At 41.2% G+C, this 17,259-nt stretch overlaps 1 protein-coding gene across 4 annotated transcripts; it reads right to left on the bottom strand.

The window, feature by feature from the left end:
• Nucleotides 1-391: 391 nt before the first annotated feature.
• On the bottom strand, nt 392-16,905 carry pfkfb4a (6-phosphofructo-2-kinase/fructose-2,6-biphosphatase 4a). 4 transcript variants are annotated; one of them, XM_078247880.1, is made up of 14 exons: nt 16,694-16,905; nt 11,518-11,634; nt 11,277-11,373; nt 11,118-11,184; nt 10,936-11,010; nt 10,791-10,847; nt 10,577-10,698; nt 9,215-9,422; nt 8,972-9,118; nt 8,770-8,874; nt 7,006-7,135; nt 6,586-6,648; nt 6,397-6,461; nt 392-1,436 (listed from the first exon to the last, which is right to left on the bottom strand). In XM_078247880.1, the coding sequence occupies exons 1-14, from the start codon at nt 16,746-16,748 to the stop codon at nt 1,377-1,379; spliced, it is 1,368 nt and encodes a 455-aa protein (XP_078104006.1). In that variant the 5' UTR covers nt 16,749-16,905; the 3' UTR covers nt 392-1,376. The 4 variants fall into 4 exon arrangements, with proteins under 4 accessions (XP_078104006.1, XP_078104003.1, XP_078104004.1 ...); XM_078247877.1 differs by lacking the exon at nt 16,694-16,905 and adding an exon at nt 12,684-12,939; XM_078247878.1 differs by lacking the exon at nt 392-1,436 and adding an exon at nt 2,386-3,933 and having other exon boundaries at nt 16,694-16,904.
• Nucleotides 16,906-17,259: the final 354 nt, after the last annotated feature.

Consider the following 17,259-nt stretch of genomic DNA (forward strand, 5'->3'; position numbering starts at 1 on the left):
CCGTGCCAGTTCACCTGTTGGATTCTGATTGTGCAGCCTCCACTTCCTCATACTCCACCAGTTCCTCATCTCAGGGAATCAGCATGTGACAGAGAGACAAAAGAGGCCCGTCCAACCTCCATCAGCTGGCACCATCTGATTGGACCAGTCCACCAGTCTCATTATTATCCAGCCTATCCATCTGACTAGCACCCTCCACATGATCTCACTACATAACAGCTGAAACAATTACTTCATCAACAGAAAATGATGGGACAACTTTTTTTTTTTTGTAAAATTCACTGGTTCTAGCTTTTCAAATGTAAATATTTGCTGGAGATAGTATACCAGATATCTTTGGGTCTAAGGCAGTTGGTAAGACAAAACAACATTGTTGAATACATCAACTTGCTCTGAGAAAATGTGATACCCATTTATTATTTTCTGACTTTTTATAGACTGAAACATCAATCGAGTATTTGAGAAAGTACTGGCAGATTACTAGAAAAATGATCCAAAATATCAGTGCAGCCCTAATAATAATTAAACTCACACTGACAGAGGTGACAACAGGTTGGCTTATATAAAACAATAACATCTTCATTAAAGTGAAGCTGGGACGTACATTTTGAAGTCTTGACCCATATCAATGGCAACGGCTTTGAGCTAATATTGCATTTCCAATACCTTGTGTGCTAGAATGCGTTCTTCACAAAATAGTTCTGATTTTATTGAAGGTCTGTGTAGAATCATCAGCCATCGCCCAGTCCATCCATTCACTCATTCATTGAATCACCACATAGTCAAAATAGTAAGCTTTATAGTATTGTTTTCCATGTAGGTTTGTAACCTTCAAATTGCACTTAATCGCTAAAGTCACATAACAGGGATTGTACTATACAGTAACATGTCAGACATGTAGCAGAAAGATCATTGATGAAGCCACATGGTTAATACTTTACACTTGTTGAGTGTTAATTCTACTGCTGCACAATATCAACACACTGTAACCATAGTGAATAAATTAACAAATAGGAATAAGAATATGCTGTGAGTTCTTAATCCCCTCTGTGCAAGACAACAGTTTGATACATAATCTGGACCAGCTATGCTGAGTGCCACACTGTGTAGCTTTTGAACAATGCTCAAACATAACCCGTTCAGGTTGAGCTCCATCATATATATATATATATATATATATATATATATATATATATATATATATATATAAAAAAGATGAACATAAGGGTTACAGAGATGTTGAAGGACAAAATGGAGGCACATCATCAGCACCCAGACGGGCACCACTGTGAGCAGGTTGTGCAGACTGGGAAAGTGAAACGACCACAAGAGTCCGTCGAAAGGTTGCGAGAGAACGAGAGGTCCAACTACTGCAGTCAGAGGTGAGGGGGGACGGTCTGCAGGGCGTCTCGAGTCGTACGATGGATGTTCACATTCTGGAAAGAGGAACGAGTCAGTGTCAGATGCCTTTTGAATAAACACTGCATTACACAACAAAGCTTTGCAATTGAGTTCCCATACATTAAACACAAAGTTTAACAGGTTGTTTTTGCACTATTCTCTTTATGACATGGCTTTCAAGACAGTTTGCCCTATTAGAAACGTTTTTAATCTTCTTGAATGATGCATCTACAGTTTGGCCACAGATGATCTGACCTCTTTTGAAACTGTGCTGGAGTCTTTAGGTTCCTTTAAAAACTTATTAAAATTCAGATTATTAAGACCAATTTCATAGCGAACAGATGCTGCCATCAACATAAAATGACCCATGGTAGCAGCACTTTTTTGCCTCTTGAATTATGCATTATTTTTCAAGACGCGTTTATTTGGATCATACCATGTACATGGTGTCTTTGTAAACTTTGACTTAGTTTTGGCATTGCGAGATTATCTTTTATTTACAAAAACTAAGCCTTTTAACAAAAGCTCAGTATTATTAGCTGTGAATATCAGCATTATCAATATCACATTTTGCCACTCTAAAAATCGAGGCAGAAAAAAAGTGTGTGAGAGACACAGTGAGTGTTTTGTTCAGGCTGATGAATGGCAGCTCTTTCTTATACACCCCAGTGGAGTCTCTGCATATGAATGAATGGAGACATGTGAGGCTCCAGTTTGCACAGCAGAGTAAGCAGGAAGGCCACTGCACTGAACATCTGATCTGTAGATAGTACGAATAAAAGAGGAAGTAGTCGGCCACTTTTGATCTTCAAGTAGTACGAGTAAGAAATATCCAGCTCAGTCTAGATGTATTTTATCTTAAGATATACCTTCAAGGTAAAGCACATAACCAAAGAGCCTAACTTTCAGATATTAAAGAGGAAAACTGGTTCATGCCAAATTTTCTAAAATGAAGCACAAGAAGAGTGTTGCAAGGATACATGAAATGGTTGAGTGGAGTTTATTTAGAAACATTAAACAGAAAAATCCCCTCTTTACTTCGGATCACAGATAAATAAACTTAATATCCTTGACATTGTCAAAAAACAACAACAATAAAACAAAGTATTTCTGTAATTCCAGGATCTTCATTGGACAGTGTTGGACATCCTAAAACTAGAGAATAGAGGACATTTAATAAGGAAATAAACAGTTGGGTTTTTTTTTATGTGCAAAATATAAAAAGGCACAACCTTGTTTTGTGTTGTGCAATGCTGTAAAACTAAGATTAGAGTGTCCTGATGTCCACCAACAGAAATATAAATTGATGAGACTGCTCAAAATTAACATTGTAAAATCAGTTAATCTGACAAGATCAATGAGAAAACAAAAAAACATCACTAATCAATTCAACAACAAAAAAAAGGTGATGGAGTTTCATTGCTTCACAGTTGGGAATTACAGCATCAATGAAAAAAGAAAAGAAAACCTTCATTGGCTTTTTATTCATTCTCCAAAAATGGGAGAACGGAAGATCTAGGTCATAGGATTAAAGCAACACTCTGTAACTTTCCCCGCTTGGGTCCCCCTACAGGTTGGAAGCGGAATTGTCCGTTACATTACATTGTCCAATTCATTCCATAGACCGTTAAAGAAATGGACAAAGCCAAGCCGTAGACTTCCACGGAGACGAGCGAAGTATATTAGAAGCACTTTTCCGGTGATGGCTGAGCGTTACTGCGCAGCCTCCAACTGTCAATCATTCCCAATCTTGCAGAGATGGACAGCGTAGGTATATGTAAGGAGATAACATGGGCACAGGCTAATTATTGCTAACTAAAATGCTAGTTAACATTAGTAATTAAACTTAAACAGCTAATGTAAGTCCAAACTGCCTGCGAGCTTCTCCTGTACTATATGGTAATTCCTCTACTATGCGACAGTAAGTCGCGTTTATGACACAATCGTTAGCCTATTTTTAGAAAGACGTCTACTACGGAGCCATACCGTGAGGTACAAGGTAATGGAGCCTTTTATACATTGTCGTGTTTCTTTAGAAATAAAACAATGGACAAATAGTCTTTAAACGGCTTGTTAGCATCAAAAGGTCTCCATAGGAGATACGCTTTGCGGATGTTCGCTTACCCCCTTGGTTCATTCAAACTACAGTACCGCTACCCGATCTGGCAAACTTGCATAATGTAATGTAATGGACAATGCTGCTTCCAACGTGTACGGGGACCGAAGCGGGAAAAGTTCTCTAGTGTTGCTTTAATAATCCAAATTAGAAACTGGATTCCAGTCATTTACCACCAACATCACGGCGAAAAATATGTGAAGGGAAACAGAAGATCAGAACAGTGATGCAGTCAAAGGAAGGTGGAGCAAAAAGACTAGAGGTTGCTGAGTTTGGCAGGTTCATTGTGCGTCTGAAGGGTAGACTGTGCATAAAGGAGGGTAAAGGAGTATGGGGTTGGGGCGATAGGTTCACCCTCATTGGTGAGCTGGCACTGTTAGCAAAGCCTCCTCTGACATCCGCGACACGTCTACGTTCTGTTTGATAACACAAAGAGGGGGAGGGATCAAAACACACGGGAGATATGAAATCCACTGCACACAGACTGGGCGAGAGGTTGAGGTGATGGTGTCTTTTTCACATGGCTGTCTTTATGACCAGTGTCCTTGCCAGTTATGTGTTGGCAGTGTAAGTCAAGAACAAATGAAACCACTTCACGGCATGCTTTTTCTTAGAAAATGTATCAGACGATTTATCAGCTACAAAAACATTAAAATCTTAAAAAGGAACACGCCGACTTATTGGGACTTTAGCTTATTCACTGTATCACCCCCAGAGTTAGCTAAGTCCATACATACCCATCTCATCTCCGTGCGCGTTGTAACTCTGTCTGACGCCCCCACCGCTAGCCTAGCTTAGCACAGATCCTGGAGGTGACCGGCTCCATCTAGCCTACTGCTCCCAATAAGTGACAAAATAACGCCAACATATTCAAAGCACTGCTACTTGGGCGGAGTGATTAGCGCAACACCTGAAAAGCACCGCTGCTCCTCACCACAATCAGGTGCTGCGTGCAAATCACTCCGCCCAAGTAGCAGTGCTTTGCCTTCTGAGAATATAGTTCCCAGTATGTATACGGTTAGAAGACGGCTGTGTCTCATGTGACCTTGTTATTTGTACACGCTGTGACTATACAAATCACAACATGTAAATAGGAACATGTTGGCGTTATTTTGTCACTTATTGGGAGCAGGAGGCTAGATGGAGCCGGTCACCTCCAGCATCTGTGCTAAGATAGGCTAGCAGTGGGGGCGTCAGACAGAGTTACGACACGCACGGAGATGAGAAGGTTATGTATGGACTTATCTAACTCTGGGGATACGGTGAATAAGCTGAAGTCCCAATAAGTCGGCGTGTTCCTTTAAGATTCCACAATGATGTAATGGGCAATCATCAAATCCCAAACGTCACCTGGAAGTGTGAATAAATTATCCTGATTGAATTGATTTTCTAAGCGTTACATCACATCACTCATATAAGACATATTTTCTGTCATAATACTTGCATTTTGACAGGTGTATCTCACCAAGAACTATTACTGGCTGTTCAACCATCATTGCGAGACTACTTTTATCTGTGCTTTTCAGCCTCAAACCCTGTATGTAACTGTAACATGATCCACTCAGAAGCATATTTGTGTGAGGGCGAAACTGTGGAGCGTTAGAAGCAATAGGAGCATTAGTCATTGTTGTCATCCTGTTGTGTCCTGGTAACATACACTACTGTTCAAAAGTTATATTGATGCTTTTCTTCTTTCCTTTAATAATGGCTATTCTAACAAAAGGTAAAAACAACATAAATCAGACACCAAATGCATTATTTACATTTGAAATAGTTTTGGTAGAAGAATGATGATGATGAGGATTAAAAGCCTACAGTGTTGCATGACAGTGGAGAAAACACCCTTCGATTTTGAATTTGTTTTCCAATCCAGAAAAGCGCAAGTGACCCTCGATCATTTTTAAACCACAACGGTGCATTTGGCCTCTAAATATTTTGGGGAGCCTTTCTTTTTAATAGGTTTAAACTGTGATTTGTCAGTCCATAGTACAGTATGTTCAGCTGATATTTCCTGATCCAGTACCAATAGTACTGACCCTAGACTAACTTTCTATTTCACTTGTCAGGTTTTAAGAGCTTTAGCGTTGCAGGGGCACCTGGATAGCTCACCTGGTAGAGCGTGCGCCCCATGTACAAAGGCCTTGTCACAGCGCCGCAGGTTCAACTCTGACCTGCGGCCCTTTGCTGCTGCCCATTCCCGCTCACTCTCCCCTTTCATATCTTCAGCTGTCCTATATAATAAAAGTCTAAAAATGCCCTCAAAAAGTAATCTTAACAAAAGACTAGCTTTGCAATACACCTGTTAATTCCAGCTTGTTATACGCTGCATTATTGTGCACTTGGCACTGGAACAGGAACCGGTTTCTGTTTAAAATCTGCACAGATTGTAATTTCTTTTACCAATGACTGCTTGTTTCTTCTCTTCTTATTGAACTGTTGCTCAGAGGTATATCTTTGTCTCTTTCAATTGCCAGTCTGGTTGATCTCCATGTACAAAACAAACCCCTCATACAAAATAACATTGAAAGAGGACTTTCTATAACCATAAAGCACGAAAGACCATTCAAAAATATAGAGTAGTCCTCTCTGAGCCATCTGACTGTACCCAATCAAGCTTTTGAACGGTAGGGTGTAATCCACACATAATCCCACACAAACCTGCTCTGAGCTCATTACTATTTCACACCACTGATTATAAAAAACATGGCCATCAGAATAAACGGTGAAACTGCAGTGAAATATGACATGCGGCAGCATGACGTTCAGCATCTGAAGCTGTCGAACCAACCTGTTTGTGAACCATCTTACCTTGCACAATGTGGCTCAGTTGTACTGTGTGTGTGTGTGCGTGCGTGCCTGCGTGCGTGCGTTATACCCACTTCTGGTCTTTCTCGGTGTGTGTCGACTGCATCCACATTTAAGCTGATGGACTCCACCTTACAGCCTGAGCAGGCAGACAGAATATTTGTTTCATTAGTTCAGGTGACAGGAAAGTGTGGGTTTAGATTTTTTATTACTGTTCATTAGAAATATATTAAAATGATATGCGAATAGATGACCCATCCTACCGTAGGCCACTGGCGTTAGCTTCAGCACAGTGTGCAGCGGGCACTTCAGGTAGGGCAGCTCCTCTGTGTGAAGACAAAACGCACAGGTTCATGAAACTATCCGGACAAACGACAGACTCTCGTTCCTGTCTAGACTAACTTATATAGCCAAGGACAAGAGCGGGAAGTGAATATATAACTTGATTTAACAACGCCGCTTGTTACTGTAAGTGCAATTATATAAAGTCGTTTATCAAAATGCCTTTTAACAATCTAGCTCGTTGAATATTAATGAGAACTGGCACAAATCAAGCTGAGTCTTCCTGCAGGCTTTCGATACCACGCTAGAATGGCTTGAAACACGGTAACCAAGGCATTTTTTCCACAAAGTAATGAAATACGTGTGGCAGGGCACCTTTAAGGTTAAGTTTAATGACCGACCTGCTGTCTTGTCCAAGAAATAGGCCAACAGGCAGCGCATGACAGCCTGGTGACAGACGACCAGCACGTTTTCTTGCCGCTCCAGCTCCATAATGACCGGCTCCAACCGCTGCACCAGGTCCTCATAGGACTGAGTCAGAAGAGACACAAAGAGGCAAATCAGACAGCAGAAAGCAGAGTATGATTTCATTTGAGAATCATTATTATCAGCTTAAAGCAGCTCTATCAATATTTATGATTTTTCTATTGCAGATATTTTGAGATAATCATTAAGAGCACAAAACGACCTGTCCATCTGAGGTAAACGCTATAGGTGCCAGCGGCAATTCACGGGTTCAAACCCGGCCAACAGAAGTATGTAAATGGACGGCATTTATATCGCACTTTTCTAGTCTTAATGACCACTCCAAGTGCTTTTACATATTACAGGCACCATTCACACACACTCGTACACTGTGGCCTAGTAGGCAGACATATAAGGTGCCACCTGCTCGTCAGATAAACATTCACACAAGTTCACACGTGGATGCCACAGCATTGGTAACAGTTGAACCACACATGATCACCTGAGCCACAGACGCCACTAGGAAGCAGCCTGTATCTCAGTCTCGCAGGGCTGCATACCAATTTTGGTGTTGATAGGATCAAAATTGACAAAGTTCTATTCATTTTAACGGCTTTTCACATTATGCAAATTAGCAAATATCCATCATGGCGGACCTCTACGGTCCAAGAGGCTTTTTTGTAGAGCACATTAAGCTGCATATGTGTGAGAAATGTCAAGTCAATAGGACTTATGGCGTAAGGGGCATTTTCTTTCCAATAACGCTTTTTTGATCGTTATTTGAAGCGCCACTACGTGGACGATTGGGCTCATATTTCTTGCGAACCGAATGCAGATCATTTCCAGTCATTGGGCCAAGTTTGGTGTTTTAGCTCATTCCAGCTCACGGCAATTTGAGACGCGGCGGAAGACGACAAATAATAAACCGGAGCAAAAACCATTGAGTTCTACCCCTTTGGGGTTTAAACTCAAAAAACAATAGGGTTCAAACCCCCTAATAAATTATATATAAAACAGAGAAAGAGCTCTAAATCTGTAAGTAAAAACGTCCATACAATCCATTTTTTCCAGACATTCTGCTAAATAATCAATCTCAGTTAAACTGATTGACATTTTAGCATGTGGAAAAATCCATACAGGCCATGTAGACCAACAAGCTTTAACAAGATTCTCCAAAGCTCTACATCAGCACTGTCCGCCTGGGCAGCCAACTAATGCCCAAATCCATCTTCCTGTCCTGTGTTAGATTAATGGAGATATAATGGGATGGACTTAAGGTGAGAACAGACCAGCGGGCATTCAGACACACAGTAAACGACGTGATCACACACACACACACACACACACACACACACACACACACACACACACACACACACACACACACACACACACACACACACACACACACACACACACACACACACACAGCTAATGAGCCTGTGTGTGTGTAAGTGGCCAGTAGCCATCTGGATGCTGTTTAATTGTGTTTGTGGTTACGTGTGAGTTTATATGAGAGACTTTGTCCCTATATTCACAAAGGAGGACCAACTCTGCTTTGGAAAATTCCAAAATTCAAAACAGAGACACAATGTCCACAAGCATGCTACTTCAACGTTACCATACAAAAACAAACACTAACAGTTACATAACCACATCCCATCATTAGACAAAACACAACATTCATTTTAGCCACAGACCTCTCCTTTCGGGTACCGATAGCGGTATTTGTCCTGGTCCCTCAGAGCAAACTCCAGGGGATAGTGGTCCTGGATCTCTTCATACATCATCTCCTCACAGACGCCCTAAAAATTACATCACACACAGATTTGAACTTTTTTTAAAACACCACAAACATGTCAGCAAACAGCTATGCTTAGCAGCCAAGAATGTAGTACTCACTGCATCAATCTCGTTCAGGACCTTCCACTGTTCGTAGGGCACATTCAGAGCCTCAGCTGTCTGGATGGTTCTCTTCATCTGACTGGTCCACACCTTCAGGTCGCTGATGCCCTGTTCTAGGATGAACTGGCTCAGCTTCTTCCCAAACTGCATGGAGAAGAAGAAAAAAAAATTTTTAACACTGACTCACCTAGTCAAGTAAAAAACTCAAGACATATCTATTGTTGGAAAAGTGTGCTATACCTCTTTGCCTCTAGGTGTGAGGCCTGAGTCTCCTCCGATTCGACCATTGACATTGAGCTCGCTCTCCCCATGGCGGCACAGGTAGATGGAGCGCGGCGTGATGTGAATGTTCATGAGGTAGTAGACAATACGGCTCTGAATGTGGTCCAACACCCTGTTGACCAAGTAGCGCTGACCCACATCCATGATTTTAATGTAGGAGAGATCCCTGAGAGGAGACAACAGACACGGACAGACACACATTGTATGACAAGTACAATGACTGTCTTTGGATGTTTAACAGGCTACTTAGACTTTGGCAGTAATGTTTTAAACCCCGCCATGCACGCAAGTGTAAACGCGAGCAGCATAGCTGCGTGTCTGCCTGCTTTCAGCTACACACTGCCTGCGTGGTGTTTCTGTTGTGTGGCGGCTGCATGGCGTTTTCTATGTCTTTACACAACAGAAAGGTGTCTGACGCTCCGCTGCTGCTGCTAGCCTTGTCTGTACACATGTATGTATGTTTCCCGTTGATTACTGCACTCAAGCAGTAGTATACTTCATGTTAAACATAAATGTATACCGATTTGATACAGCAAAGACAACGTCGGCCGTATTGACGGCAATATTTTCTTTTAAATTACATTTATATCTGCATTTATGACTTTTTATTTATTTGGTAACATTTCAGTTATTTATATTGTTTATGGCACAGGTGACATTTTATGTTTTGGCCCATCAAAATAAAAGTGACAAAATAACAAATACTATTTATTTTTTAAATCAGTTGTTTAGATTAGTCGACTAATCGAAAATTTAGTCGAAAGATTAGTCGTTAGAAAATGAGTCGTTAGTGGCAGCACTAGTCCTGTTCAACATAGTTCGATGTGACTGAGCCAAAACCAGAGTATAGATTTGAGAACCACGGCATAATTAGTTAGGGAATACAAATGAATCACTGCATAAACCTATTGTTAATGATGTTGGTACAAATTATACGACATAAATATAATTTGTGATTTCAGCAACTGTAGAACGTCTGTTACAAAAGCTTGAAATGTCACTTCTATCAGATTAAGGGATTACGTGAAAACACAGTTTGTGTGGTGCCACATCTTCATACTAGGCAAAAGGCAGCCAGACGTTTACTCCGGACCTTACTTGAAAAGCAAATGAGCACGGACACAGAGGACTATCCTACATAATTAATGTCATAACAACCTTTAAAATCTTCAACTGACAGGAAATACTAAATTAGTGCCCCATCGTTCTGAAAAGACCAGTGTACTTGAATAGATCATTTTCTAAGATACTTATTTCCATAGTTTAGCAAAGCTAGGACATCTTTCCTAAAAACACTCTCCACACCAGCTTTCACCTCACCTGTCCAGGACTTCATCGAGGGTCTCGTAGGAGTTTTCATAACACTTGATCCTCTTCATGAAATCTTCCACTGCTTCTTCTGTGTTACAGTTGGTGTAATCGGGGCTACCCAGCTTCACTTGCTGGTCAGTGAAACCGCAAAGAAGTGAGTACAACAGGGCCAGAAGTTCATTTTCTATTGAGATAAAATAAACATATGAACTTGTACACTTACCACTATGTTCTCCTGTATGACATCTGGGTCTTCACACACAGACTCCACGAAGAACACCTTGAGAGAAAAGGAGGAACAAATCAAGCTTAGTTGGAATGTCAACCAATGCAGTATGTCCTCCCAGAATTGTGACCCAACAAGATACCTTAAAGCCATTCTGCTCTGCAAACTGGATTATGGTTTCCCTCCTTTCTCTGGTGGTGTTTGTTGCATCAAAAACCTGTTTAACACAGACAGAAAAAAGTTGATAAGATTGTGCAGCATTGCACAGCGTGTTTGATCTGCCTGAAACATTTAAACTAAAACAGCATTTAACATTTGACCCACCGCCACTTGGCCTCCTTCTTCTGTGAGATACTGTCGCACATCGTTCAACGCTGCTGAGGCACATTGTCTGTAAAATCACAGATAACATCATTCACTTGGTTGGTGGTGGCAAAAAAAAAATAGTTACGGTAACACTTTTAACCCGGTTGCCACGCTTACCGTCTGATCTTTAACCCCTCCTCGTTGTCTGGACGGAAGAACTCAAAGGACTTGTAGATCTTCACACACTCTCTTCTGTACTGTCCAACATTGAACTCTATTGGAAAGATGGAGGCAAGGACACTTGAGATCACCTTTCTCTTCAGCATGAAACTTGTGATGCACATCCTGAACCAATTCCCTTTATTCTTTAGAACTGATGCTTCTACAATACTATTCAGCAGAGCCCAAGAAGTCGTACCTCTGGTGGGCACTCCGATCCAGTTAAGATAGCGGGTCAGCTTCTTTGAGATATAGGTCTTCCCCCTGGCAGGAAGGCCCACTGTCACAATCAGGGTGGGACAGTTGGTCATACATACTGGAATGAAAGATGGAGGGGGAAAGAAAGCTTAAGTCATGTGCTGATCACACATAATGCACATGGAAGATGAGAAACTTATTTCAGTGTAAAATGTGTAATGCCTCAGCACAAAGCATTAGTTTACGGAAGGTTTTGTTCAACAATTATTTTCACAGCTGCAAATATGCCTCCATCACTTTCAAAATCTCCCCTTATACTACCTTGCATATTACATCATTTATAAAAGTCAACAGTAACATATATTAGATTGTCCTTATCATCACGGCACTCTGAGAATGTAATCAGCCAGGAGCAGAGTTCATGGTGACACAAGGCTGTGCCCGAGGAGTTGTGAAACGCTGCACTTTAACTATTCAAGACATAGAGAGAGAGGACAGCTAGTTTCCACAGACACTCCGTTGCAGTGTGTGCACAGATGACTGGGTCAGAGAGCGTGATAGTTTTTACGGGTGCTGCTACTTCACCATATGTATTTTTTGTAAGCTAATGTCCATATTGTAACATTCCACGTGTGTAAAAACATGGCGAGCATTGGCAAGTGACCAATGTGAGCGCAGATAAAACACAACAGCACATCCACAGGGGCAAATCATTCACATGACTGCAGGGATACAATTCCTGTTTACCAACAACTAGTGCTTGGCACGGCACACAGTAACGATAATGAGATGGACACCCCTAGTACCAGTCCTTTCTTCTCGATGCGAGCAGCACTCATCTGCGGCGAACATCATGTGAATCATTACATAACTGTGTGAACCAGATGGCTGCAGCCAACAGCAAGGCACCTGAACTCTGCGAGCTGTGGTCCACGCATTTACAACCGTTGTATCGTTACCGAACACGTCACAGCAGATTTAGATATATGCTAACGTTAACGTTACATGCATGGGGGGGGGGGCGAATTAGCACGATTCAAGTTACCACAGCGCTCTCGCTATGTGCTTTCAAATGCACACAACAAACCTCAGACAAAAGAAATGACACATAACATAACCACCGCCCAATTCATCAGATGTTAACTGACGCCAAGTCGTCATACGCACTCTTTCTTTGAGAAATGTGTTTTTCAGGAAGGCCATTTTTACACGGCATCCAGATCTTCTTGAGGGGGTTTTGGGTGAGTTCCCGCGGATTTGACGGTGGTTTGTCCTCCATTCTGTCCTGCGGTGAAGTGGAGGTACCCGCGGCGGGAACACGGGGCCTTTTCCCGTGATGCTGCTCTGAAGACGACCGGTGTTTCATCCGCGCTGTTCTGCGGTGATGGAGAGATGATCCGGTCGCCGGTCTCTCTCTCCCTAATGTCACGTGCTTCGGTCTAGCCACAGCCGGCCGTAATAACCGTAGTACGGGCGCAGCACATCCTCTGCTAAACCGTAAGTGACATGAGCCGTGCTCAGCCAACCCAGAGTGCAGTTTTTTGTTTTTACTAAATGTATACCTAACCTTTCCTTTCCTGAAAAAGGACCATTTGAAAGTTAATGCAGAAGTTTTATCATTCATATTCATTCACCATTCATGCTGTCCATATATAAAACTATTTATTTATGTCTGCTTTACAACACTGTGACAAGAGTGGGTGGATGATCGCATCAACTTGTTAAATGTTACTCATAGTGGTCAGATATTAGCTAGCTAGTTTGCTAATCCCCCCATAGGCTACTTGCTGTGCTGACACTGGTAAACGTTACCACCACAAAGAAAAAAAAACTATTTTATTAGAATGAAATTACATACAATTAATAACATTTTAATACATGAACTCTTCCGTAAACGTTTTCTGCCTGAATCATAGATTTTCATAGGCAATACAGCAAGCTACTTTTTGTTGTTGTTGATTATTTTGTTTTGAAAGAGACACCCCCTAGCGCTGATTTTCCACATAGACAGCTGGAATAATCAATAATCATGCTAATCTTATATATTTACTGTTGATCAACAGTAAATATATAAGATTACCTGGCAAAAAAACACACAACTCGTAATGCTTCAACCTACAGTTTGATTTAGGTTGGGTTGAGAGGCATAAAGCATCTCATTATTTAATTATGTCTGAGTCAACACTTGACCTTTAATTAAATATGATCAAAAGAGGGTTAGATAAGATCGCAGAAAACCAGCTTTAGAACGGGGTTCACATTCTGGGAGAGACTGGACGAACCGGAGCCCCGTACAGCATTGAATGATTGCTAGGGCGAGTCTAGTCTTAAGATTGTGAAACCGTATGCATATGTCTTGTAATTCTTGAAATACTGATTACTAAATTTGTGAAGCTGATTTCCATCGTCTCTGTGAAGTTATTGTGTGTCTTCTGGTCTTACCATCTACAAATACGTCGGGGAAGAAAAGACATTAGCGATAATTGGAGTCAGATTTTAAGGGCCTAAGGGCCCAGGAGGTTCAGAACTTATCTTCCTCTGCAGTCAATGATTTTCCACCATGGGTCCTGGCCAGTGACTGTAAAAAGAAGGTCCTGGCATTGGAGATGGGTGGGACGTAGGCTACCCCCTTTAAGCTCTGCAGCAGGGCGCCATTGGAAAATGCACCAACAACAGAATAGTGTGCTATAGATGCTGAAAGAGTTATGCTACTTTATAACCCTTTTTTACAAAAGATGTTTTGACATGTCACAGCAGGAAAGGCACAGGTGTAGTCAATGTAGGTCAAATGTTCACTCTACCTCCATTAACTAATCAGTCATTTGCGCCACTGTCTTTAAACAAATATAATGTTTGTATAAAGACAAATCAATATTTGAAATATTGATTAGTGCAGCTTTAAGAGGAAAAAGTTGTTAGAAATTTGTGTGTTGCAATTACTTTTGCCATATATATTTAATGCGACCTTAAAGCATTAGTGCATTATTATCTTTTTAAATTTGTAATAAAAACTATACTACTACCACACCAAATGAAGTGAACTCTGAGAGAGCAGCAAAGAAAATAACTTAAACCTAGAAATGCCGCTTTAAAGGCCCCACACACCCATGGACATGGTCCACTATGTTATGTGGCCTGATTCCACTTCTTCTCAACACTGTGTGGTAACATCAAAGATGACTGAATTAAATGTAACTGCTTCAGTTTCAGGGTCATAGTATCATGCATGCTGGCTCACTGTCACACTGACTTACTGGAACATTTGAATAGAACAGAGCTATTGCTAATGTTATTATTAACACCTGTGCTTTCCATGAAAAGCCAAATATCTTCTGTGAAAAAGATCTATTTGACAATAATGCTATCTATACTGTCTCTTGGTAGTTTATGGAAAGTTCTCACAAATAAAGTCAGCAATCACTAAGTGACAAATGTTTTAAAATGCTTATTCCTTTTCTCATTGAGGGCATTTAAGGTAATCCCAACAAGCGCGAGCTGACAATGTCCATGAGATGGCAGCATTACTCTCCCTCTTTCTCTGGCTGTGTGTTGACCCAAGCATGTAAACTACCAGTATATAGGAAACACCTGTAATGCAATCCAACAGCCCTGCAACATATTATATATTTCCTATAGATGTTCATACTTTATGAGGGCAAAGGTGTCAGAGGATTTGTATGAAGGTGTTTCTAATATTCTGCCCATGTCATGTGAACCGAGTGCCTTTCAAATGAATGATAAAATAAGATAAGACTTTATTTATCCCACACTGGGGAAATTCCTGTGCTACAGCAGCTCAAAAGAAAAAAGAAAAGAAAAAAGAATGCAGTCCAGTAACTCCACTGTCACAAGGGCTTAAGAAATGACCATGGAGATAAATCCACACTAACATAGCGTCAACAAAAACTAAACATTACAAGCTTTACAACGACAGGACATTTTGCATCTAGGTGTTGTATTGGATTGAATTGCACTGTGCAGGTGTGCATACTATAGTGGTAAGTCACTGTACATTTTCAGGTTAGTATAGGCTGTTCATCTGTTTACCCGTTCCTTATGTACTATCTGATGTACTGGTTATATTAAGCTTTAGTGTCAGTCTTAAGAGCAACAGGGCCTGTGACCTAAATATGGTGAGATGGAGGTTTTCTAATTAAATAGCTCCTACTCTCTCAAATTCCCTGACTGCTAGTAGACTATAATATATGTCAGGTTCATCAGGTCCACAAATAAATGGCACACTAACTCATGCTATAGGGATATATTTTTAGCTTTTTCAGCCAGGTAATAAAAACACACTGCAGTGTAAAGTTTTGAGGGGAGAAAAACACTAAACTGTGACCAGGCAACATGTAGACTATTTAAAGTATATTATCTTATCTGCAATAAGCTTGGGTAGCCTGTGTGAAAACAGCTGCAGGCAGTCATTCATATACTGTATATGTGCACTGTGGGAAATGTCAGATAGTTTTCATTGAGGTTAAATATTGCATACTACTTGAACAGGAAACAGCTCTGTGAGCTCCTCCTCCAAGCTGCTGCCAGCCAGGCTCTGATTGTAGCTAACAGCCTTTAGCCTGTAATACTGGACAAGTCATTTCCAAATATAGTATGTTTACACTCGGCAGTAAACCAACATAGAGACCGCTTCAGCTCACGAATATAATATTCAGTGCTTAGAAGACATTTGATCGCAGCAGCCCAGTTTGAGCTGTACAATCACAACCATAAACACAACAAACAGTAAGGAAACGCAAACCATCAACCTCGGCAGCAGCATCTCCAGCATGATCAGTGTATAGGACATGAAAATATTAATAACTGGAAAGAAACCTGGGAGATCAGCTTTAGGCTACACGAAGTATTGTTTTTTTGTTTATGTTTTTTGAAATTTCGTTAGCAGTCAGTCCAAAAACATTCGCCTGGCTTTTCATCCTCTGTTTTAAAGCACAACTGCTGTTACAAATGAGGCTGGTCACTATAATTAAACCAAAGGCTGTCGCCTGTTGTTTCTATGTAGGGTAAAGAACTCGGTGACAGCGCCGCACGTACAGCACATCGGCTCTTGTTTATGTCTTTGCTCGACCTGCGCCCTCTCTGTCATCCGGTTACAGATTCACAAGTTAAACTCCTGCGTGCAGGTTCTACTTAATCCTTCAAAGCAGTACGTCTCTTACCCGCTCTGTCCTGGTTCTGTGCAAGCTTGGTGCGGCTGGAGCAGCCTCTCATCATGGGCGTCTGTCTGATGGAGCGCAGTGCCTGGCGGTGTACGTGAGTCCAGCAGCAGTCTGCTGAGCGCTTCACTGAGGCTCACTGTACACACCCACTTGTGTACAGTGAGCATCATTGAAGAGAGAATGTGTGTGTGTGTGTGTGTGTGTGTGTGTGTGTGTGTGTGTGTGTGTGTGTGTGTGGAGTGAGGTAGCAGCCTACCTGCTCCCTGCACCCTCCTACACCCCACCCACCCTTTGACTGTTGAGAAATGGAGAAATGTCCCCACAAGTCCTGACAGGGCTTAAGTTGTAGCCTACTGTTTCTCATGACAGGTATGGTTTAATTTAGGATACTTTATAAATTGCAGGAAACATTACAGCATGGATTCATGCAGCTAATCTGTGTATCACAGATAGTAAAAACACCAAAATTCAACATTATAATAAGACTTCATAGGAATAATTTGTTCTAGGTATCTTATAGGATACATGATACAATAGGTTGTTGAATGTTGAAATGCACAGCTCAG

Source organism: Sander vitreus, chromosome 4 (genome assembly GCF_031162955.1).
Source record: "Sander vitreus isolate 19-12246 chromosome 4, sanVit1, whole genome shotgun sequence".
NCBI lineage: Eukaryota > Metazoa > Chordata > Actinopteri > Perciformes > Percidae > Sander > Sander vitreus.